Source organism: Salvia splendens, unplaced genomic scaffold, assembly GCF_004379255.2.
Source record: "Salvia splendens isolate huo1 unplaced genomic scaffold, SspV2 ctg555, whole genome shotgun sequence".
NCBI lineage: Eukaryota > Viridiplantae > Streptophyta > Magnoliopsida > Lamiales > Lamiaceae > Salvia > Salvia splendens.
In genome coordinates this window covers 1-25,973 of record NW_024599213.1, presented here as the reverse complement: position 1 = coordinate 25,973, position 25,973 = coordinate 1, and the positions used below count along the sequence as shown (strand labels likewise).

The window sequence follows — 25,973 nt, the reverse complement described above, 5'->3', positions numbered from 1 at the left end:
TGGCAACTTCGTATTTTTGTACTCAGTTCCCAAGCAAGGTGGAGATTATTATGTTCCTTTGCAATAATAACATAAGCTTTGGCAAGGGTCATTTGCTCTGCTAATTGTCTAGCATATGATCTTGCACTCAATACTTCTTCAGTAAAATTTCGGTTCATATGAACAACCCTGTCAATTCGTGGGTTTATCTCCTGGAAAAGGCAGTACAGTATAAGTTAACAAACCAAATTTTTTTACGACAGTCTGGTTACAGCAAACTGATGAGAGATATATGCAAGACAATCAACTAACATAGTCAGGAAAGCAATCTGGTTCGTAAAAAAAAGCAAGTAGATAAAAAAAAGCAATCTGGACAATGTGGTTATAGGTATTGTAAGCTGTTGATGGTAAAAGAATTCATAATGCTGAAAGTCAATGAGTTTGTCTGCTTCTAGAAAGAACACTCGTCTTTCACCATTTCAAAACAGGAAAATGCATTTTTCATCCTCATTTTTGTCTGAATACAATATACCTTAAATGTCATGATTATCACAAACCTACTAGCAGTTCACATCTTTTCATGAAACTAGAAAAGGTTACCATAACTAGTACTCCCTTCGTCAACAAGAAAATTGCCACATTGTGGAAGACACAGGTGTTCATAAAATAGTTGCTGGTGTATGAGTGGAATACACACACAAAGTTCTCTTAGATTTCTCATGCATATGAAAGTCCCATTTTCTTTTTACTAAAAAATTTAAATTCACAATATTTTACTTTATTTAGAAAATTAGCATAAATATTCCGCCTATTCTCCATACAGGTACCAATTTACTTGTCATAGTGAGAGTTAATCTATAGGGAAGATAGCCGAACATTAAACAGATCCCATGTTAATGTCAAAGTTGGAGGAAAATAAACATAGAAGCATTTGCCTGAACCTTTTTTTTCTGAAATATGAGAGTAGTACAAACCCATTTTCTCAAAGCAAGAGTAGTAGTAAACTGATTTAAGACATAATTTCATCATTAAAGTCCACAAGATCTGTTAATGATAACTTTACTCAACTAGTATAAAAATTCAGCCATACTTAATTGCTTTACTTAGCTGGTAATCTGTTCTTGAAACTGAACTTAATATTTACTGACAATTGTAACTAAAAAGATCATAGCTTTGGTTGCTGTCTCAAAAGCAGCATTAGCATAGCGACAAAATTAAATTGTAACCACTATTTACGAATTTTATGCACATTACAGAATTTTCAAAAGGAAGATCAAATTCTATTGAACATCATCCACGAAATGATGAATGTCCGTAGTATTGTACTATTGTCAAGTACTGACTAATTTGCTCATAGAAAATACCTAGGAAAATTAATGATAAGTGACAATCAGCATTAGTGTAACACTTATAATTCTCCAAAATGTTCCTTAATATAATACCAAGGAATACAATAACCTTGCATAGTTGCATTTTATAAGAGTTATATGACAAACAAGTCTCAGGGGTCATTCCAAAAACTTCTCCAATGTGCTCATTTGATTGTTCAGTGCTACCATTATATACTCGAAACTCCACACAAGACCTTTGATCTTCTTTTGCGGTTTACAAGAGATTTTCACATCTAATACAATTTTGAATTTGTCATGGGATTAAAACTTACTAATGATGCCCAAGCTGTTTCATATCTAAAGCCCTTAAGAAGAAACTCGAAGAGTAATGAAGGACGCCCGAAGGTAATCGCATAACTCACATGTCACGGACATATAAAATATTACACTCTGATCTAGAAGCTGAACAAAAATGGGGACATACGTCTTTTACCATTAAATGACTTCACCTTCTGCCAAAGACTACTCATTTAATTTTCTAATTTTCTATGTGAAACAATCAGTTGCCACCCATGTAGGCTTACCTCACTAGTCACTATAGTGGTTGGAGCATAGACCTAAAACACTACGTCATATGCATTAAACTGGAGCTGTGATGTAATGGTAGTTCATAATGCAAAGGTATTGGTATCAATGTATAGTGATATATAAAGTGTGCCAATACAGATAATTGGTTCATATATTATGAGAGTAATTCGTAACGGACACTCGAAGCACATGAGAACTTTTTTGATTTACTGATCAGCAAGGTACCTAGAAGAGATGTAATCACATTGACAGATTAGTCATTCATAATCATGATTAACTGGTTAATCATTAGATATTTAGATTAGTTTTATCCAAGTTACTTATATGCTTTCCTCTGATCCAATTTAAAGACGAACAAACAAACACAATCAAGGCTTCAGATAGATTATGAAAAGGTTAAACACAATGCCGAGATCACAGTCATCTAAAAACACATAAATCCAATCCCAAAACATACATTCAAATACAAAAAAAGAGATATTTACAGTGATGGTGCAGCAACATTACCAGAACAGGTTGTTCGATGTGATCCTCATCTCGATGATTATGCTGAACAACAAACAGCGCAAAACCTGCAATCAAGAACAAGAGAAGTAGCACCCAGATCCACCACGAAAACCTCCTCCGAATCGGGCGCCGAAGGTCGGCCGCCCGACGGCGCATCTCTCGCGCAAATCTCCCCCAATTCAATGCCGATTCCACAATCCCATCGATCGGACCGGAACACAGAACCAGCTAAATCAAGAATCTCGAGATCCCGCCTATCAATTTCCCACAAAATCAAGAGCTCCGAGAAATTTCAATTCGTGCCCAACAAATGCAGTCGTGGATCTCAGTATCAAATTGGGGTCCAGAATGAGAGAAATGGTCTATCACTCTCACAAATGAATGATGAATGCCAGCTTTGTTGACTGAGAAGAAGGGCGAGTGTTTGAATCAATGGCAAAGAAGCAATTTTGGGTGAGTTGGCGTTTCTAGTTTTGTTCATCAATCAAAAAAGGGTCGATTTTGGGTAAATCTAATGAAGATTAGATGGAGGGACTACACAGTGTTTGAAGCTTTTTTCTTTAGCTACAAAGTTTCACTTATTACCTTTGGATTTTAATAGGTGAAATTGGAAGATGATACTAATATACTAATGTGAAGGAAAATGATACTCGTATTTTCTTTAAATGGAATCTTTGTATTTTCAGTAATTGCAAGTTTAAATATCAAAGATTCGAAGTAGTTAAGTTTTAAACATAGCATATTAACACGTTCATATAATGGCAAATTTCAACTAACCTTTTTTAAAATTGTTCAATGACTAGAAATTATAATGACCCGTGCTAATATTGACGAGATGCATATATGCAAAACTAGATCTTAATATAAAAACGCAGAACAAAATCATACCTATGTATTTTTAGATCATTATTAACGTAGTTTTAGGTCATTTTAATAAGGGCAAACTGCCTTAAAAGTCATAAACTTTTGTCAAATTTCGATTTTTCTCATGAACAAAAAAATTGGCGTATAATGTCACGAACTTTGTAATCAGTCGCCGTTTTCCCATGGCGGGTTTCCCGGCTACGAAGCCAGCTGACGTGTCTTTTTAAGTTGACATGGTTGCTGAGTGTGTGTTGACTGGATGACGTGGATCACAAATTAAGCTAACGTGTCTTTATCATGCCTCCACCACCACTCCTCCTCCCTACTATCTTCCTCCTCTTCCTCACATCCGCCGAAGCCACCACCACCGCCCAGCACTCCGATCCCTGCCCCGACTGCATAGAATGCACGCATTAGCTACTCCAACAAGCACATGAATCGCAGGATCGACACAGCTTGAGAGAACGTTCGGCAACTCCGACAGGAAGAGCTCAGCAACTCCGACCGGAAAAGCTTGAGCTCCTTCTTCTGTGAGGTCACGATGATCCAGAATTCCTTCGCCGCCATTCTGTGGCAGAATCCCCTCAATTCATCAGCAAACCCTCGGCATTGTCGACCTCCGCGCCCTTGCCGGAGAAAGAGATCGACAGCACGCACGCCCACCCCAAATCATAGCTATTGATCGCGCTGCTCACCACCGAGAATACCTCAAAGATCGCCTTCAGCACGATTCGCAGGATCCATGCAGCAGGAGAGGGATTTCGGCAACTCCGACTGGAATAGCTCGAGCTCATTCTTCAACGAGGTCACCAAGATCCAGAACTCCTTCGTCGCCATTCTGCGGAAGAATCCCTTCAATTTCATCACCAAACCCTCTGAATAGTCAACCTCCACCTCCTCCGCACCGCCGACCTCCACCTCCTCCTCCTTTGTGCCGTCGACGAAGAAGGAGCTTCCAACAGAGAGTGCAACTCGTCATCAGTGACGTCTATGGAGATTTCTTGAAACAACGTCGTTTTGACTATGGAAAATGACATCCATGAATTTCCGACGTTCTCCACGTCATTTCAGGCTTGCCACGTACTCAAGATTTCAACCGGAAAACTACATGGTCAGGTCAAATGGGAAATACTAGCAACCCGGTAAAGTTCTTGACATTATACGCCAATTTTTTAGTTCGTGGGAAAAACCGGAATTTGACAATAGTTCATGACTTTTAAGGCAGTTTGCCCTTTTAATAAAGGATGACCTAAAATGATCTAAAAATGACATCAAATCCAAATTTTATAATATGATCTAAAACTGCTTTATAATGACCATCTGTATTTTTGTTTAATTATTGGCCATTAGATCATCTAATTCTAGGGCCAAAATTTAAGCTGCATTTCTATATTTAGATGTATTTTTGTTTTGATCATCTCTATATCTAATATGTTTTAAATTGATGATATGACACACTAGCTAGGTAGTGTACATGTGCACTTATATGCACTAATTAATGTTTTAGTAAAATGAAAATTTTGATTAAATTTTTATTACTCCCATGACTTTCAAAATCAATTGTTAGTATCATGACTTTGATATCTACAATTATCTCACGTACAATGCTTGATTTGGGAGAAATCAATCTGATTTAGTTGACAAAACATTACTTCCTCTGTCTCACTAAAGATGGCCCATTTTCATGTAAAGTTTGTTCCAATCAAAATAATATATTACTATAAATGGAAAAACTTTTATCTCTACTTTATTTCCTCTCTTTTTCTTTACTTTATCCACTTAACACATAAAATATAACTGCATAAAACTCCATGCCACTCAAGAAATGAGTCATCTTAGGGACGGAGGGAGTACAAGAATAAAATAGTGGACCTCTGAAACACTGATATATGTTGAGATGCAAAGGATGCCATTTTTATCAAACTAAGTAAAGCCCATCCATGAATAGTGAAGATCATATCTTTCTTCATTCATTTGAGAGAGGAACAAGGAAGAATAAATTGAAGTTGTGAATTTTGATTTTGATTCTAAATAATTGAGTGGTTTTATTCAAGCAATTTATCATCGCAATTAGACAATTTCTTCATAGAGCAAAGAGGTTGAGATGTTGGAAAATTGATTTTTAATTTCAACCACGTAAATAAAGCCGTTTTAGTGTACATTTGTGCCACCTAGTTTGCCGCATCCGTAGGAGTATATTTTAGACATGTATGTTTCATGTGAATAAAAGACACATGGTAAATGAATTTTTTGCCATATACTAATAATTTCAAAAATATAAAGTCATGTTATTAATGGCGGAATTTGACACCTGCAGGAATGATCATAACTTAGACCAAATTTTATTTTCATCAATTTCAATTTTCCAACTAAAGGAGATAGGTGTGTTGATTGACAGAGAGATATAAAAGCTCACTGGATAATTGTCATTTCATAGCCTGGATAAGTGTCCAAAACTGAGTACTGTTGTTTTCTCCAATGGGTGGTCAATTCCATCTCGTTTAATAATTCTATGCAAAAATTATGCCAAATTATGAAAGAGTAAATTTATCCACTTATGGCATTTGTTTTTGAAACTAATCTTAAAATCACAATTTTTTGTCTTCTTGAAACTTATACAGAAAATATGAACGAAAATACCCTCAATTAAAAATGTAAACCCTAATTTCCCAACCATCTTATACCCCCGTTTTCTTCTATATCCGTCTTTGCTTTTTTCCCCATCTTTTACTAAGAGCATCCACAACCGTGCTCTTGCCAGCGGCACGGTTGTGGGCCCGGGCGGTACTATTCATGCCTGCTCTCTGGCAAGAGCACAACACCCACAACTGTGCTCTTCCACAAGGACGAGCACAATTAATATAAAATTCAATTAAACAAAAACATTTCCATAATATTAAAATCCATTTAAAAACCACAATAAATATTACAAATTACAAATAAAATTTAAAAATACATAATTAAAATCCTAAAAATTAAAAATTACATAATTAAACTCCTTAAAATTTAAAATTACAGAATTGAAATCCTAAAAATTAAAAATTACATAATTAAACTCCTAATAAGACTACGCATCCGGCGGGATCAACCCCAATTGTTTTGGAGACCTTTTATCATGGTCTCGTGTGTTTCAAGTTGCGTGGGGGTCATAGATGACCTATCGGCCATATTGAGTTGGCTTAAGAGCATCCACAGCGAGTTGTTCGGGGGTGGAGGTGGCACATAGGGAGCGGGAGCGGCTTCGGGAGTGGCTTCGGGAGTCGAGCCGCGACGACGATTGGCCGCCGCCTTCTTCCTTCCTTGGGGGCGGCGTTGGGAACCGCTCGGTCCGGCGTCGAGGCTACCCAAGTTAGCTCCGGCGAGTTGGCTAGCCACTTCTTCCGAGCCGGAGTCGGATAGGGCTACCGACCTTGATCGTTTGGAGGAGCCGCTAGAGGAGGATGTTATGCCTCCCTTATACTTCGGGTGCGTCCGCGTCTCCTGCCAAACGTTAAGATATTTGAACGACTTACCGTTCATGGATTGGTAGGTGCTCAGCGCGGCGGTGATGATGTCGACCTCGCTTCGGCCGCTCCCGGCATTCCGGGACTCCTGGATGAAATAGCCGTTGAACTTGCCAATTTCTTCGTTGGCTCGGCCGATGCAGTTGCGCACCATACTCTCGTTGCGCTCGATCGTTCCCGGCGGCCGGTTTGCATTGTACCGGCTAGGAAACGGTTGTGAACCGAACCATTCGGGGTTCCAACCGTGGGAGCCCGAAGGGTTATCGTCTTGGCCGGACATAGTGATGTTGTAGGGTATGAGAGAATGAAGATGAAAATGGATATGAGAGAATGAAGATGAGAATGGATATTGGAGAATGATGATGAGAGTTGTGTAGTTTGATGTGAATTTTTGGGGTGAAATTGGGGGTATTTATAGATGAAAGTGTGTATTTTTAGGGTAAAAAAAATGAAAAAAATTTAAAAAGGTGTAAAAAACGGTTATATTTTTTTGGGAAGTGAAATTTTTTTTTATCGGTTTTTTTAATAAAAAACCGATTTTTAAAAAAAATAAAATAAAAAATGTTTAAACTAAACGGCTATGCCGTTGACGAATGGGAGCGCGCCACGTGTGCGTCCGCTGGCACGGACGTGCTCGATACATCGAGCAGCGCTGTGCCAGCGGCGCGAGCGCAGCGGCGGCGGATGGCGTCCGTGCAAGCGGCGCGGACGGCGGTGGCGACGGACGCCACCGCTGCGCATGCTCTAACATTATACCAAGAAGTAGAGTAGGAGAAAAGTTCATATCATTAATAAAACATTATACTAAATCACAATCATAAGCAGCAATTTCAAATATGTTATCATTCTGAAAATGTAAATGCGTATAGTTGAAAAAACTCGATTAACATTCCTTAAGCATCAACACAAACTTGTTTCTAGACATATATTTGAACAATATTTATTTCCTATTAACTTGTTCTTTTCTTCTGCAAAATGCATACGTTTCATAATAGTATCTAAATACACAATGTATATGTTAGTGAGTTTAGACAAAAACGTGAACAATTCGGATGTCCTGAAAGGCGTAAAACACTTTCAGATCAAATCAATTTGGCGGTTCTACCAATATTTGATCAGATACAATTCAGGTTTCGAAGATATTCGTATGTTGATTCTGTGATACCAACTTTGAACCGAAAATGATCAATAAGTAGAGGCAAAAACGAAGTATCGCGTCTGTTCATCAGTTAACCGATTTTAACTGATTTTTGACGGGTTTATCAAATTGCAAAATAGTCCTTCAAATTTCAGAAATTATATTTCCGGATGAATTTTCTGTACAGTAACTTTAATGAAAATAAAAAATTTCCAAGCTCGACCCCCGCCAGGGACTGCCGCCCCTTGGACCCCGCTACTCGGGGGCGCTACCCCCGAACCCCTTTCTAGTCATAACTAATTCAAATAAGTGTACACTCCTCACTTCCAACTTATTTGATGTCTCATTATAATCACTTTGATCAATCAAGTTAATCCAATTACACTAAAATATCCAACAATATACATACACACAGCAGGTAGATACATTATACATACATACAGCCGATTCAATATACAGTTACGTCTGCCTGTTTTGGCCTTGCATCTGGATGTGGTGGAGCATCCACGGCAGCGCCGCCATGTCCCCATTATTACTGCAAGGTTCACTTTGGCCAACGTGGCCCTCATTCTCTTCACTACATTTACATATATCACATTATATTCCATAAGGTTGATTCATTGAAGTAAAAAATTGATATGGCTTTTAATTCTTTAAAATTGAATAATTAAATTAAAATGCATGTAATCAACCCTGTGTTCAAAGAGCTAAGAGGCTGCTCCAGATCAAGAGACAGCGCGTTTGTGTTGTGATTTTGGGCTTCACATGGTGGAGTCGATTCTATCGTCTTCTCCTTCATCTGCGCACGCCATCAATACAACAAATGCACAAAATTTTTAATCAAACCTACATTACCTATTGTTCTTAATTAGGGTTTGACAACAACACACACATTCAACGTGGGATTTTCGCCCATTCTTGACTAATGTTATCTCATGAGAATATGTAAACTACGGCAGAAATCACCTTTCTGGAAAGCAAGTTGTTTTGCTCCTGCATTGCCTTATCCTGACAAATAGAGTGATGGTAAATAAAGGGGTGGAAAACAAAAATACAAATTATACCTTTTTGATTAAGCTCTCACCTTCTTTTGTAGCATTGAAATGGACTCATTCATGAGATGATTCTACCAGAAAAAAAAAATGCAGTATCAAATATACTTGAAAACAAAAGGCGGTACGATCATTAGAAAAAATATATAAATGCAGTTAATTACCTTTCTAGACCTAAGTTTTTTCAGAGACACATCAAGTTGATGCTCCAAGTTCTGCACCTCCTTCATACTCAGGCTTTCCAAGTTATCTCCAGATAAATTACTGCATAATTGCAACATATGTTTTTAAATTCCTGTTTTGCAAAACAGACTGAATCATCTTTCACATCATCGTGCAGTATCGCATGTTCGCATCTATGCATGATCAACGATTCACCTCATGTTGAGGGACATTGCAAAATTTGCTTGATTTTCAGACAATGCAAAATCATGTCATTGTTGTACAATTCTATAGCTAGAATTTGATAGATTTCTGCATTTTCTTGGCACATGACAAACATCGATAGCTATTGCACGATAGCGCATATAAAACTAGATATACAATATAGATTTTATACCTGTGATTTTTTTGCAAAACCTCCAACCTAGTCTTAAGCTTACCAAGTTCTACATTCCAGCTTCCCTGCTCAATATTGTTTGTTTTTAGTCAACATTTAGTATGATTATATCCACAAATTTCAACTTCTTTCAATATGTATGCATTATTGAAATAAAATCAAGTTCAATAAGAAAGTTCAAGACCAGAAACTGAATTTCAAATGTTAGACAGTACTAGATCCCCTCTTCACATATAAGACTACGAGTTCAAGATTAGTTACACTATATAAGCTTGTAAATGAATTATGAATTAACTAACATTTCCATTACTTAATAACAAGTTATTGCATGAATTGATAGAATTGCTATAAATAAATGATATTTATTGGAATCTATAAGTAGTGCATATGGAATGATATTTGCTTCTATTATATTGATTATAACACAAAATAAACAATGGAGCGCAATATCATTTTATATTTTATACTATTAAAACTTAAAAAATGGTAAATAAATTAATTGTACTGACTATTATCAGTTCTATAAAGTTACATGCACATGTCTAAAGTACAATTATGTGCATATAATATCTAATTAATATTATGGAAAAAAACATACTCCGTATTTAAATAATAAAATGAGTTCATTCAAGTCAGGTAAAAGTTAATCAGATTTATTCAACACAGTCTACCATATCAATAGTTTAAAGTAACTATCAATGTTTAGTAAGAAAATAGTACTAGATAAATAAGATTTTTAATCCAAAAATAATCTCTATTTAGATTAATATGAATAAATTTAATATTTTTACTGCCTGATGGAGGGGGAAGATGAGACCTACAAATTACCATATTCAAATTCTCATAGGTCATAGCAACAACTTTGATATTCACCAACATGCATTATCTAAGCTTCAGCTACACAATCAATTTGCAGCTAACCATCACAACGCTGTCACTATACCGTCCCTTAACTGTCCCTTAAAACACTATTTGCGGGCCCATTGTACTTTTTTATTTCATCCCTTAATTAAGGGACGGAACATGCAACCCTCCGTCCCTTAACCGTCCCTTAATTTACTATTCATTCAATTTTATTTATTTATTTTTTTCCACCAAATTCAATTAATAAAAACACACTTCATTAAAAATAAAATAACAATACAACATAAAATTCGTAAAAAATTAAAAAAAATATAATTAAAAATCCTTAAAAAATAAAAATACATAATTTAATTTCCTCCACCAAAGTTTGCCCAAATGTGCTCCATGAGATCAACTTGGAGTTGGGCGTGGGCGGAAGAGTCACGTGTCATTGCCCGAATTCTTGTATATACGAATTCACTCCACTTTGAGGCGGACTACTGGCGGTTGAGCTTCCGGGGGCTTCGAGGTCGAACCAATTTCCCACCTCGAGTCCTTCGTCTTGGACAATCATGTTGTGCAAGATTATGCACGTATACATGATGTCGACCATGTTCTCCATGAACCACGAACGAGTCGGGGCTTTGATAATGTTGAAGCGCGCTTGGAGAACCCCGAACGCCCGCTCCACATCCTTCCGAGAAGCCTCCTGCTTCTGCTCAAAAAGCGTCTGCTTTGCGTTCACAGGCCTAGCGCACGTCTTCACGAAGGTTGGCCACTTCGGGTAGATGCCGTCGGCAAGATAGTACCCCATTCTATAGCGCCGATTGTTAGCGGTGAAGTTGATGGCCGGCGCTTTACCATCCAAAACTTCGGCGAAGAGGTCGGATTGCTGGAGCACGTTTATGTCGTTGTTCGAGCCGGGGACCCCGAAGTACGCATGCCAGATCCATAGCTGGTAGTCGGCGACGGCCTCGAGTATAACGGTGGGGTGGGTGCCTTTGTGGCCGCTCGTGTATGACCCCCTTCACGCCACTGGGTAATTCTTCCATTGCCAGTGCATGCAGTCGACGCTGCCAAGCATCCCGGGGAAGCCATGCACTTGTTCGTGAAGGCGGAGCAGGAACTGGTAATCTGTCGTGCTTGGCTTCCAGAGAAATTCGTCGGTGAAGGCTGCCCGGGCGCCTTTGCAGAATTGGAGCAAGCACATTCTCCCAATGCTGTCTCCAATGTGGAGGTATTCGTCGAACACATCCGCATTTTGTCCAGTCGCAAGCTGACAGATTGCTGCAGTACATTTCTGTAGCGTCGTGTGGCTGGGACGGCCGACGGCGTCGAACCTTTCTTGGAAGAACTCTTCCCGGCCCGCCAATGTATTTGCGATGTGGAGAAATAGCGGTCGCCGCATGCGGAAACGGCGATGGAATTAGGTATCTCCCCACACCGGATTATCGCAGAAGTAGTCGCGGACTAACCTTGCGGCTGCTTCCTTCCGGTTACGATGGATGTAAGTCCGGGAGCGTCTTTGGGGCGGCGCGGCTTCCTCCGCTTCCCGGCGTCGATCTTCTTCAAGTGATTCTTCCATTATTCGACGCATTTGCTCATACGGAATAGATGTGTAGTTGTGTGTGAAATGAGGATGAATTAGGAGTATTTAAAGAGTAAAAAAAGAATAATTTTTTTTTGAAACGGCTATAAAAACAGTAACATTACCGTTTGCCAATTTTTCATTTTTATTTTTATTTGAATTTTTTTAAAAAAATGATTTATTGCGTCAGCGTGACGAATCCCACTCGCGGGCCGGCGAGTGGGCGTCACGTGGCTAGCCGTCCCGCGTTTCGTCATGGCAGAACGGGACTGGTGACGGGACGAGACGCTGCAACGCGTCCCGCCCCGGTTCCGTCACGCAGGAACGAAATACGGGCCGCCGCGCAACGCGTTGCCCTTATGCAATTTGCTAGGTACAACGAAAAGTTGGGATTCTTTGTCACCCAAAATTTGACGAACACGCGAATGTGTGAGAGGGTTTCGTCCAAATTCGATTGACAAAGGAATCCAACTCTTACCTAATACCATAACTGCAAGCTGTAGGCTGATCTTATTGCAAATTGACAATGTAATTGAAGTTTAAACCATACATGTTCGTGAAATTCAAAGTTGTAGCCATATGCACTCAAACCTTGGTATCTTTTGTGGAACCCCCCCTCTTTCTCACTAATGTTAAACGCCATTGCAACGTCGCAATGAAAAACGACAACGACAATGGCAACACGAACACATGTACGAGGGTTATATTTTAGGTGTTTTCTTGGTACAGAAATTCTCAGATTTAATTTTATCACGAACACCTCTAATATGATTATTGTAAAGTATTTTCATAAAAATGGCTGCTATGTATATATATTTTTAAGTTCTTAACTACTATTATTTTCATTGAGGCGAAATATACTCCCCTGTTCCAAATTAATTGACCATCATTTCCAATAAAACTGATTATTTATATTCCACGACATTATGATTTATTTGTTTTCTTCTTCTCTCATATTTTATTAACTGAAATTAATCTTTCAATCTCTTAATTTTTTAGCAAATACATAACGATAAATTTATCTTCTCTATTTTATTTTTTACTTTAACATCTTAAAACCTATTGATTTTGGATAGAAAGAGCAGCATTAAAATGATCATTCCACATATAGAATCACTATTTGAAGTGTTAAATTCTCTAAATTCTGTCCCACATCGACTTGGTGAAGATCCTATCTAATCTATATAAGTGTGGATAACTCTCCTCCTTATAAGGCCTTTTAAGGGGTGAGTGGCTCATTTCTAATATGAAGGAAAGATATATCCATAGTTGGAATGGTCATTCTATGCATGTCTTATTTTACCATGTCATTAGTCTCTTTATTGAATATTTATGATAAATCACATGAAAATATTTACTCCCTCTGTTCCAAGATATTAGACTCGTACGCCACTTTGGGGTGGTGTCCCAGTATGTCTTCTTATCATAAGTCTGCAACACTGCATCCGGCCTTTAAAACTACTGAATTCATCATGTAATTTAGGAACCCAAGTAATTTCATTTTTTGGTGCAATAAATAACATAACAAATCAAATTCAATCATTACACAAACAAACTCACATACTCATGATAAGAAGGAGACTTGTTTAATCCTTGATCCTCTTTCTAGGGTTTGTTCGCTACACATGATAAGTATGAGTGTATAATATATGCATATGATATGCTAATATTTTGTTTACTTCAAAAAATCAAAATTCTTGGTATATATTATTGGACTAAACTGTCATAATTTTACCTCTACCATAGTTCATATATTCCTTATAACTTAGAACATCTAATTAAGTAAATATAATAATGATACTTATAAGATAATTAACTATTACTCCCACTATCCATAGAGTATGGTGAAGGGATAACACTGAGTTTTAAGAAAAATATTATGAAATGTATTTTAATCGAAGATGTGTCCCACTAGGAATATTGAGTTTTTCTGTAAATATAGAGTATGCATGGGGTAAAAATAAGGAGTTATACTCTTAAACGAAAATAGCTGATTTTTGGTGGACGGACGAAAATAGCTATAAGATCACATGAATGGGGGAGTATATATTTTTACTAAGATATTGTCCTTTACCATACATTTGTATTAAATCATTTTGGTTTGAATGCGAAATATAGTTAAATATATTAAAGTTAATACTACTATATGTTAAAATTGTCTTAATTTGGTTATTAAAGAATACTATATGTTAAAATTGCATCATAAATGTTATTTATCGAGAATTTTGTGTTGTGAAGCAAACAAATGTTTGATTGTCAAACATATCAAACCTTTCTTATCCAAAATTCCTATGCTAATACTACAGATTGGACAGATAAGTCTTTATCATGCAGGTTAGTTAGCAAATGAATCCCTAATTTATTCAGATCTAAAACTACAATACAGCAGCAGTGAAGACATAAAATAGCTCCAATTTCATGCATCCAAATTAACCCAAAAATGTTATATATACTTAAAACTTTAATACATACCGGAGATTGAAGATCAGGTGCCTTCGGCCCATCAACAGATGATGATCTTTCATAACGGTCGAGGATTCTTTCCATGCTGCAAATTTATATTCAATCAGATTTAATTCACTATAATGAATTGGATTTTAATTGTACATTAGTATAGATTAAACTAACGATTCAATCTATTAAAAATCTTAATCCCCAAAATACTTAAAATAATATGCTAAGAAATAAAAGTGAAATGAAAAGGTTTGTTTCAAGTTCTTCATAAAATGAACTCACTCGAAAACAAGTAGAAATATACAAAAACAGCAGTAGAATTAAAGCATAAATTACTCCAGTCTCCTCACTTATTTAGGGGTTTTAAGCTAAGATTTACATTTTCAGTTTCAGAACAACAAATTTCACTAATCTTATTTCCATGATTGCATGTTTAATCATGATTAAAATTGTGAATTAAAAAAAAAGCAAATAAACAAGAGAGATATTTTGTTCATAACATAAGAGCATCCACATCCGTGCTCTTGCCAACAAGTACGGATGTGGGTCCGGACCCACTTTTTCTGCATGTTCTTAGGCAAGAGCACAACACTCACATCCGTGCTCTTCCACAAGGACGAACACAAGGGTCCCACCATTCCATTATTCAATTTAAATAAAAATATTTCCACAAAATTAAAATACATTATAAATACCAGAATAATATTACAAAATACATTAAAAATTAAAAATTACATAATTAAAATCCTAAAAAATAAAAATTACATAATTAAAATCATAAAAAAAATTTACATAATTAAACTTCTAATCAATAAAAAAATACATAATTCAACTCCTAAAATAAAAAAAATCACTACTCGTGGCCGAATTTCGTCCAAATGTGTTTGATTAGGTCTTCTTGTAGCTCAACGTGGGTTCGGATATCGCGCATTGTGTGCCTTGTTTCAATCCTCTCACCCACCGTCGTATGCACACCTCGGCATGGGGAGACTTCGCGCTTGAGCTTCCGGCTTCATCCTCGTCGTAAAAGCTAGCCGCCATCGGTCCTTCGTCGGCTATAATCATGTTGTGTAAGATAATACACGTGTTCATGATGTCGACGATATTTTTCACGTACCACAGCCGAGACGGGGCCTTCACAATGTTGAATCGGGCTTGAAGGACCCCAAAGGCTCTTTCGACGTCTTTCTGCGCAGACTCTTGACACTGCGCAAAAAGAACCCGTCTCGGGTCTTGCGGGTTGCTGAGCGTCTTCACGAAAGTCGACCACCTTGGGTAGATACCATCGGCGAGATAGTAACCCATGTGGTATACATTTCCGTTGACGGTGAAGTCGATCGTCGGTGCTACACCATTCAACACATCATTGAAAAGGGGTGAAGAATAGAGCACGTTCAAGTCGTTGTTGGATCCGGCAACACCGAAATATGCATGTCAAATCCATAGGCGGTAGTCGGCGACCGCTTCAAGGATAAGTGTTGGGCCGCCGCCTTTGCAGCCGCTTAAGTGTTGCCCCTACCAAGCAGTCGGACAATTCTTCCACCTCCAATGCATGCAGTCAATGCTGCCAAGCATACCGGGAAAGCCATGGACTGTTTCGTGAAGACGAAGCAACCGTTGGCAATCATCGGTGGTGGGTGCCCGAAGGAATTCATCACCGAAAGCTGAACGAACGCCCTCGCAAAAATTTTTAAGACAAAGGATTCCAGTGGACTCACCGACATGCAAATACTTGTCGAAGAGGTCGGCCGTTTGCCTAGTAGCGAGTTGTCGGATGACACACGTACACTTCTGCAACGCCGAGAAACTTTGCCGACCGACTGCATCTGGACCTGTTTGGAAATATTCAATACGGGCGGACAATGTGTTGACAATAAGCATAAACAAGCGCTTTGACATGCGAAAACGGCGCCTAAAGTAATCTTCCGGAAACCGCGGCTGGTCGGAAAAATAGTCGGCAACGAGCCTTTCGTGGGCTCCCTCCCGGTCACGATGAATGTAGCGACGAGTTGTTCTAGTTGGTTGAGGAGGAGGGACGGGGGTATTCGCTGCGACATATGCTCCATAAGCGGCACGATGTTGTTCGTAGTATTCTTGTTCTTCGCGCTCCGCTTCCGCAATGATATGGGTGAAATCCATTTGAGGTTTGAGTGAGAGATAAAGGTGTAGATAAGTTGTATGAAAAATATGAATGAGAGATGAATGAGAGATGATTTAATGTAAAAAATGGATGATAAATGTGTTTATTTATAGATGATTTGTGAAAATATTTTTTTTGGTATTATTTTCGATTTAAAAAAAATAAAAAAAATAATTTTCCAACTGATATGCCGTTGGCCAATCAGAACGCGCCAAGTCGCCTGCTAGCTGGCACGGACGTGCTTGATGCATCGAGCAGCGGCGGACAGTGTCTCCGTGCCGCTGGCACATACGGACGCGTCCCTACTTGCCGATGTGAATGCTCTAATGCTCCATCAAGTGGGGAAAGGGGAATATGTTCTTTATCATGGGAAAACGAGAAAAAGTTGGCAGTCGCATATTCCAAACTATTTTTCAGATATTTTCATAAGAAAAATGTGTATAGCTACAAAATCAAACAAAAACCATATCAAATTCCGTCACAAAAATGGCAAAACAGAAATTCACCAAATTTGGAACAGCAGAAGGGGATAAAAAAACACATGAAAATCTCGCCAATCATAATCTGTCAGACTAATATAAATTCAATTAAATAAAATCAAAATCAAAAGAAACAAGTCCACCATAGCATAATCACTCACCATGAATCAGTAGCATATTCAGAGAGTTTTCCTTTGGTGGAGAAGATCATCAATCCGACATCGGCATCGCACAGCACGGAAATCTCGTGAGCTTTCTTCAACAGCCCCGTTCGCCTCTTCGAGAAAGTCACCTGCTGATTCACCTTGTTCTCGATTCTCTTCAGCACCACCTTCCCCCTCACCATCTCTCACACACACACACACAATAAATACTCTAAAATACACCTCTGGTTTTTGCCATTTTCGTACTACAAAAACACGGATATATATATATATAGAGAGAGAGAGAGATGAGGTGAGTGTGTGATTCTTAAATTAGCCCTGTGTAGTATGTGTGAGTGTGAGCGGTTTCAGATGTGGAAATGTGTGGTTTTGGAAAACTATGGTGGATCTGCTGAAATGCGTTTTCGATTTCTGATTGGCTGATGCCAACTAGTGGGATATATTTGTTATTTGTTTCTTAATTTTTATTTTTCATTCAATAACGGTCGCTTCAACTTTACTTATTTTCTTTTTTCTCTAATTAGTGTGTTTGGTAAATTATGATATGATTCCGAAAAAAGAAAAAATAAATAAATTAGTTTATGATACTGTATACGATTGGTGATTATGGGTAAAAGGTGCGTACACAAAATGTGGATCAAACACGACGAGTCTGAATGAAGGTGTGTCCCCTCCATCGTACCATGCAGCTGTCTCAGCCAATTGCGCGACAGAGTCTCGCGCATGCATTGGTAGCCATGTCACTGTGTGCGTCGCCGATTATTTTAAAAATATTTTTTTAAATATTTTTTTTTATTTTTAAATGTTAAATACCTGTGTTGTCAACTAACCATTATCCATCTTCTATAAATTCTTACTTCACTTGTCCCGCACTTCATTCGCACCTCAAAATTATCATTTTCTGTAATATTTTCTGATTTCTTCTGAATTTTCTTCCAAATAACTCTCTTTGTCCCCTTTAAAATGTCTAACATTTACTTTGACTCAAATTTTAAGAAATATAAATGAAAATAGGCAGAGAAAACTAGTGGAATATGAATCCTACTTTTATAAACTAAAATTTTACTTATAAAATGAATTAGTAAAATATGAGATTATTGGCCTATTACAAAAAATAATAAAAATGAAATAAAACATTTTATGATTAATACCTCAAAATATAGAATAGTACTACTAATTAATATGGTACTGAAGAATATCTTTTTTTTTCTTAAATTTTCTACCTTTATCCACCAAATTCCACTTTTATAGATGTCAATAAATAATTCGAAGAACAATTAAAAGCAAATGGCTACCCCAAAAGCCCAAACACTCTTTTACCAATCAAACACCTTTTCTGACTTTTCCTTGTTTGCCTTTATATTAGCTTCAGTCAAGACTATCTACCGATTATGATTTTCCATTTGACCAGGGAACCCATAATTGTTACACAATAATTTAGTCCTACATGATAATTAAATGAGTTAATTAGTTGGTATAATGTCAGATCAGACCATACAAAGAAAAAAACTTTTTATTGTCAATATCTCATTGTGATCACCAACTTATTTATGCAGTATTTCCTTTTCGGAATTCAACATGTTATTTAGAAAGGTTAGTTGTTGTATAACCAAATTGATTTGTTGATTTTGAGTTAAATTCCTTAACTATTTCTAATAATTTTGTAACGGTTTATGTGGAGGCTCTTATCTAGAGACTGATGTTGAATCTTTTTACTTGCTAAAAAAGGTGCATAATCAATGATTTTGTTATTTATTTTACAATGATTTAACTCGTGTACGCAGCCATTAAATTTTGAGAAGGCCGTTTCTAAACTTTGTTATAGTATCCTCCTCAATGGTGTGTGTTTGTGTGTATGATTTATTTTGATTACTGGAAATAATGAATTGAAGACACGAGCCAAGATATATAGTCGTGGGCCGAAATCTGAAGTGAAGAGGGCTTCTGAACAGCGCCAATATGGACTTGGTTAGTTAGGTGACTGGATTTGGTGATTTCATTTTTGAACAATATCTTAGTTTTGGTAATAAGAGCATCCACAATGGTCTAGGATCTCCCATAGCCCTCACATAGCCTTCCCACTGCCACATCATCTAGCACTAAAATCCTCCTGCCACATCATCTAGATATGCAACTGGATATCAAATAGCCCTCACATAGCCTATCCACATCACTAATAACAATTATATAAATTTAATTTATAATTGTAGCAACATACGGAATTTAATTTACGAGATAAATACAGGAAAATTGAATATACTATTAAAATTTCAAAAAGTACAATAATTTTAAAAAAATACATTTAAAAAAATTACATAAATTTAATAAAAAACTAATGCCTTCCAATCCTCCGCGCCAACAACTCTTCAATTAAATCCTTTTGGAGTCGAATATGAGCCTCCGTCTGACGCATGTCGGCATGTGCTTGGAGGAGGGCTTCTTCATCGTGAGGTACCCCACCTCGTACGTTGGGGGCGGCGACGCCGTGGCTTGGACCGGCTTCATCATCGTCCTTGGCTCAATCAGTCAGTTGTACACCTTCATCTTCGACAATCATGTTGGGCATGATAATACAGGCGTACATTATATCAGCAATGCAGTCGACATGCCACAAACGCGTTGGTCCCTTAACTGCAGCCCATCGCGCCTGAAGCACACCAAATGCGCGCTTCACGTCCTTTCGCGCCGACTCCTGTCGCGTCGGAAAGTAGGCCTTCTTCGCATCTGATGCGCACCGGATCGTCTTCACAAATACGGGCCACCTAGGGTATATCCCATCCGCCAAGTAGTAGCCCATATCATGCTGGTTGCCGTCAGCGACAAAACTGATGGCCGGACTGACGCCCTGGCACTGCTCGTTGAAAAGGGGCGACGAGTTGAGGACGTTTAGGTCGTTGTTCGAACCGGCTATCCCAAAATACGCATGCCAAATCCACAGCCGGTAATCAGCTACGGCCTCGAGGATCATCGTGGGATTCTTTCCCTTGTAGCCGGTCGTGTAGAACCCCTTCCAGGCAGCGGGACAGTTCTTCCACTCCCAATGCATACAATCTATGCTGCCTAACATTCCCGGGAACCCATGCTGCTCCCCGTGCATCCGCAGCAGATCTTGGCAATCTTCGGAGGGTAGGCTTTCGGAGATACTGATCACCGAATACTTCAATCACGCCTTGACAGAAATACTTCATACATTCGAGGGCAGTCGTCTCACCGATGTGGAGATATTCGTCCCACATGTCTGCCGAAGTGCCGTAGGCCAACTGCCTGATTGTCGCAGTGCACTTTTGAATAGGGGTGTGGCCGGGTTTGCCAGCCGCATCATGCCTGAAGCGGAAATACAGATATCGCTGCTCCAAACCATTAACAATACGCATAAACAAGTCACGCCTCATCCTAAAACGACGCCTGAAATGGTTGGCGTTAAAACGCGGCTCCTCTGCGAAGTAATCTGTGAACATGCGCTGATGTGCAGCTACATGATCACGATCAACCACTTGTCGACGGCGGACAACTGGTCGTGGGCGAGGTACCGGCGGCTGCATATAACTCTGCATCCATCGATCAACCTCACGACTCGTATAGGCATCTAGCTCTTCGTTCAGCATACGCTCGTACTCATCAGCATCCCCATCACTACCACCACCACTACCACCGGCATTACTCATTTCTTAAATTGATCTTGTACAGAAAGAAAGATAGAGAGAGTACTCGTTATAACAAGTGGTGCGAATGAAAATGACGTCCAAAGAGCGTATATATAGTGTTCGAGAAAAAAAAATTAAATTCTGACGCCGGTCTGACACCGATCCGGGGCCTACAATGGCGCCGTGAGGATCGGCGTTAGAACCGGCGTCACCACACGAATCGGCATGGGTACGCCGAAATTGACGCCGATTTCGCCGACGCCGGTCGCAATGGTTCGGCGTCAGAACCGGCGTCGGTGAAAAATCGGCGTCGCGGTTTTGACGCCTCCATTGCTGATGCTCTAACAAATTCTCTCAATTATTTGCCACATATTAATTTACCATTTATTTAATACTCCCTCCATCTCACAATAATTGTCACTCTTATTGTAGGCAAGAGTTTTAAGAAATGTAAATAAAAGTTGGTTGGAAAAATTAGTGGAATGTGAGATTCACTTTTTTATATTAGTTTTATAATAAAATGTGAGTAAAGTGAGTTAGTGGAATGCTGGACTTACTTATCAATTTACCATTTATGGTAAAAATGGTGTGACAATTATTGTGGGACGGATCGAAATGGAAAAGAGTGATAATTATTACGAGACAGATGGAGAGGGAGTATTTGTTAATTAGTATAATAAAAAATTTCTTAAACCAAGATATTGCCTATTTGACAACATAATTGTCAAATATATATACATACAATCCATGTAGTAGAATATATGAATTCTTTACCTGAAGCAGCCATCTTTGATTCAACAACATGACCTATTTCTTTACCGGTTTCTTTTGTCGAGGGATGATACGCTGAGCGACTCAAAATGAGCGCCCCAAATCTCATTACTTTTTTCTTTCTTTCTTCTTTTACTATCGCATTTCCGTTGCTCCCTTCTATGATTCATAATCCCCATCACTGCTAATTTTATTTCTCTAGGGTTTCTCACCTTCACAACACAACTTAATTTTCTCAACTTTTTTCCCTTGGAAAGCATCTGTTTTTAGAGTTCGACTACCCTTTTTCACTCTAGGGGTAATTCCTTTCCGTCAATGTCGAGAATTTGAAAACTCAATGCTCATAGATTTGAAATTTTAAGAGTCGGGAATTTGGGGAAACTTCTGGTGCCAGTGGCGAAATTCCAAAATTGGGTGAATCCAGTGGCGGATCCAGGACTCGAAAATAGCGGGGCGGAACTTATATTTAAATATTAAATATTTAATTTAATATTATTTTTAATAATAAAATAAATAAATATTATATTAATATTTAAGTAGCACTAGCTTCATTAATAAAATATAAACATGCTTCAGCTTGCAAATATGTATTATTCATTTAAAATAAAAAAAATATATAAATATAAACATGCTTTAACTTGCAAATATGTATTATTCATTTTAAAATATAAAATTATTGTAAATATATGTACATTTTAAATCAATGTAAATAATATACAAAGTGATATAAGTAGAACACTAAATATTATATTTCAAAAATATTTAAAATGTTTATTTTGTTAGATAGAGAATAATTAAGATGCATGGATCAAATTATAAGTACTATAGGATAAAAAAGACTTTAACACAAGATTAAAAATGATTTTAACTAAATAATAAATATAACAACATAATATATGCAACTTAGTAAAGTTTAGATATACATAAAGTATTTAAAGGTATTATTTTGATAATAAGAAGAAATATGAATGGATAAAATAAAAAATGAAAAATGAAAAAAATATGTTTTTGTTAACCATTGACCCCTAACATCTTAGTTAAAAATCCAACAATCAAACCATTAAACTACTACATTTTATATGACATTTATTGAAAACAAAAATATTTCTACGCTCTACGGAGGGGGCGGATATGCTATTTTCGGCTTGATTCAATGAAAAATTTAGGCTCTCCGGACGGTCGGGTAGGGGCGACCGCCCCCACCTGCCCCCTGGATCCGCCACTGGGTGAATCGGATTGTGGAGGCATTCGTTGTAACAAAGAAGTAAGAGGGGTGTTTACTGTTTGGTGATGATGTTGTGTTTAGAAAAGAAAAAACTGAGTAATTGAGCAGAAAAATAAATTTTAGCAAAGAAGCAAAAGATTGATTTGGTAGGGAGCTGCATGAGTGAATTGGGGAGGTGGGAGAGAGAATTAAATTAGATGAAAGAGAAAAAAAGGAAATTACTTGGCCTAAGTTAAAAGAGGAATGAAAAGACAAAAAAAATTGATGATAAAAGAGGCGCTCAGCTGGCCCTCATTTTGAGTCGCTCACCATAACATTCCTCTCTTTTGTCTATGATATAAGAGAGAATCTATAATGGGAAACGACTGATGGAATATAAGAAATGTGAGAGGATTAAATGTAGAGCAAAGGCAAAACATAGTCTTAAACATACTGATTTTACGATTTTGGTCCAGAATATTATCTTTTGAATTATTAGGTCCGAACAAATAAAAATGGATCAGATTTGGTCCATTTTTTACAGAATCGTTTATTTTAACATTCAATGCAAATTAAATGACATTTGACTAAATTAATTTATTCTAATTAATAATTAATATTTTGTAAATGATAATTCTAGCTTTTTTTTTACTCACACTTCATCTTCTCCTTCATTTCTTAGGTCTGAAATCTCCCTCGGAATTACTACGGTCACCTCCATGACCGCCACGGTTGCCGCCGCCATAACCACCATCGCCCTCACGACATGCCATATCCACTGCCACAGCCTCCTCCATAACCACCACCGCCGCTGCCTCCATAGCCTCCGCCATCACGGCAAGGGCAACGGAAACCGTCGTCACCTCCGCCACCGCTGCCATGAGACAGAGCCTCGTTGACGGTGATGATGCGTCGTCCAATTCCTAGTCGTTCAATCCCTAAAACCCAATTCAGTAAACCCAACCCTAAAGAAGTCGTAGCAGCAGCAGCTCCATCTGCAAAACCTTAATCTTTGATAATCATCTCGTCTCCGTAGGCTTTGGCTTGTTTGATTAAGTTTAGTTAAAGTTAGATTGATGATTTTGTGATGAACTTGTTTTAGAATTTCTTGTTATTTATATTGTATTTTGATGCAGTGTTAGCATATATAATTGTGGTAATCGAATTTTGAGTTAATCAAGAGAAAAAAATATTAATCTAATCAAATGATATTTAATTGATAGTGACCATCAAAATAAACGGTTCTGTTAAAAATGGACCAAATTCGGTCCATTTTCATTTGTACATGACTCAATCATTCAAAAGATAATGTTCGTCATATGTTTAGGACCACTTTTGACCTTTAGTCTTAAATGTATAAACTATTTAAGCCGACAATGTGGTTACCTCTTTTCCACACAAAAGAGGGAATAGACTCTATCAATGGAAAAAGTATATGAGAATGTTTTATATCAATATCAATTTAAAAGATGTATTTTTATCTCTTTTCCACACAAAAGGTAATAGACTATCTTTTTCAATTTATTTTTTTCCTTTGAAATTCATTAGTCTTTTAAGAAGATATATTTACTTTTTTTAAGAGAGGTAAATATAAAATATATCTTCTCAATTTACTATGAGACGCTATTAGTGAAATTTTTGAGTAACCCCAAACAAATAACACATGAATAGTGAAATTTTCTTGGCCTCAGTTTGAGAAGTGGGAATGCTCCTTACTAAAATCATTACAAGTGGGAATGCTTCTTACTAAAATCATTACAAGTGGATATTGCTTCTGCACTCTAATTTTTTTTTACCTCCAATAGTATTGATTAAAAGAAATTTATGACTAATTTTGATAATCATTTTACTAATTAAGCTACACTTTATCTTCTTACTTCATGAGGCTACTGGCTACCCACTTTAGTTTCACCCGGTCGAGCCACGGAACTCGTTCAGAATTCCCCCCAAATTTTTGTGATTAAGGTTTATATCAATCGGGGTTCTTGGGTGTTGGTGGCAACCGACATATGCAATGGAGGTCACAAACGGATTGGAGCAGACGTTTCAGGACGGAAAAATTTACCGCCATGTCAATGCCCTCATCGTCGCACATCTCCGTGACACAAATTTTAATCAGGTAAACGCTGCCCACAATATAATTCACCATTTTCTGTTTGCATCTCTACTTGTTTGTTTAAATAGACTTCATTTTTCCCCACCTATCTTTGTAATAAGCTTCTATGAGCTGTGAGATGGAGTTAAATTTGCTTGGAGTTTGTTTCAGCAGAATCTGGAGTTGAATTTGTGTTTCAAATTGTAGTTAAGTTAACAACATACTGTTAAGTTGTAGCCTTTAACAATTTGGGAGGTACGGACTGATTAAAGGTACCTCATAGTTCTGTTCTGATTTGGAGATTAAGTTACAGTCTCAAGTTTCCTTTAAATTGAGACATTCAGCCACATAATTCCCAGCAATCTTAGTTGTTGGAGCGCCTGATCATAATAAGTGTAAAATGAATCCGAACAGCCCATGTCGTAGCTGCGGTTTACATGGTCATTATTATTTTGCACATGTGATAATACCAGCTGTTGTGAAAGTTCTAGTTGTTGATATCGTTCTTCTCATATGCAGGCAGCAAGTGCTGTTGCATCAGCCACAATGACGCCTCTAAATGTCGAATTTCCTCCTAACAAGCTCCTTGAGTTGGTGGCCAAGGTTTGGACATTTTGGCTGTAATTTTCATTTCAACAATATTGAAAAAGATTGACAATTTCTGAGTAGTTATGAAAATAAGGATAAAGATGTGTGGCAGTTCTAAGTGGTCAACAGGGTCTTGCAGTGGAAAAGGATGAGATGTTAAGAGGGGTATCTTCAACTACATTATTTGATTCAAGCATACCTTCAGCATATGGCTCAGTGCCTGCTCCGCGAGTTGTTTCTTTGGATTTCAGGTGTGATATTCTGTCATAGTTTTATTGCTGAACTTGATGATGTGCTTGTTAGGTTCGGAAATTATTAATATATTTCTTAAGTTAGTGATCAGATGAACTAAAAAGTTTCTGTCTGTCCCAAGATTTAACATGATCTTTAATACTACAAGGGATTGTAAATCAAATTCTGACATGAGTACTATTTAGAAAAAGGGAAATTGCATTTCAAGGATCGACATATATATAGGGAGA

The 25,973-nt window shown here is 37.6% G+C and overlaps 2 protein-coding genes across 2 annotated transcripts; one reads left to right on the top strand and one right to left on the bottom strand.

Moving 5' to 3' along the window:
• Positions 1-8,243: 8,243 nt before the first annotated feature.
• LOC121790584 (agamous-like MADS-box protein AGL8 homolog) lies at positions 8,244-17,506 on the bottom strand. Its single transcript, XM_042188771.1, has 8 exons — positions 17,187-17,506; positions 14,425-14,500; positions 9,522-9,586; positions 9,127-9,226; positions 8,995-9,036; positions 8,877-8,918; positions 8,603-8,709; positions 8,244-8,487 (listed from the first exon to the last, which is right to left on the bottom strand). The coding sequence occupies exons 1-8, from the start codon at positions 17,369-17,371 to the stop codon at positions 8,370-8,372; spliced, it is 735 nt and encodes a 244-aa protein (XP_042044705.1). The 5' UTR covers positions 17,372-17,506; the 3' UTR covers positions 8,244-8,369.
• A 7,209-nt stretch (positions 17,507-24,715) lies between these two features.
• Positions 24,716-25,785, top strand: LOC121790585 (cleavage stimulation factor subunit 50-like). Its single transcript, XM_042188772.1, has 3 exons — positions 24,716-24,927; positions 25,423-25,506; positions 25,621-25,785. The coding sequence occupies exons 1-3, from the start codon at positions 24,823-24,825 to the stop codon at positions 25,759-25,761; spliced, it is 330 nt and encodes a 109-aa protein (XP_042044706.1). The 5' UTR covers positions 24,716-24,822; the 3' UTR covers positions 25,762-25,785.
• Positions 25,786-25,973: the final 188 nt, after the last annotated feature.

Coding starts and splice junctions, on each gene's coding strand:
- LOC121790585 (XM_042188772.1), top strand. CDS start 24,823: ATGGAGGTCACAAACGGATTGGAGCAGACGTTTCAGGACGGAAAAATT. Junction 24,928..25,422: donor GTGACACAAATTTTAATCAG/GTAAACGCTGCC, acceptor TCTCATATGCAG/GCAGCAAGTGCTGTTGCATC. Junction 25,507..25,620: donor TCCTTGAGTTGGTGGCCAAG/GTTTGGACATTT, acceptor AGTGGTCAACAG/GGTCTTGCAGTGGAAAAGGA.
- LOC121790584 (XM_042188771.1), bottom strand. CDS start 17,371: ATGGTGAGGGGGAAGGTGGTGCTGAAGAGAATCGAGAACAAGGTGAAT. Junction 8,919..8,994: donor TTTCAATGCTACAAAAGAAG/GTGAGAGCTTAA, acceptor TCTATTTGTCAG/GATAAGGCAATGCAGGAGCA. Junction 8,488..8,602: donor CTTAGCTCTTTGAACACAGG/GTTGATTACATG, acceptor ATGTAAATGTAG/TGAAGAGAATGAGGGCCACG.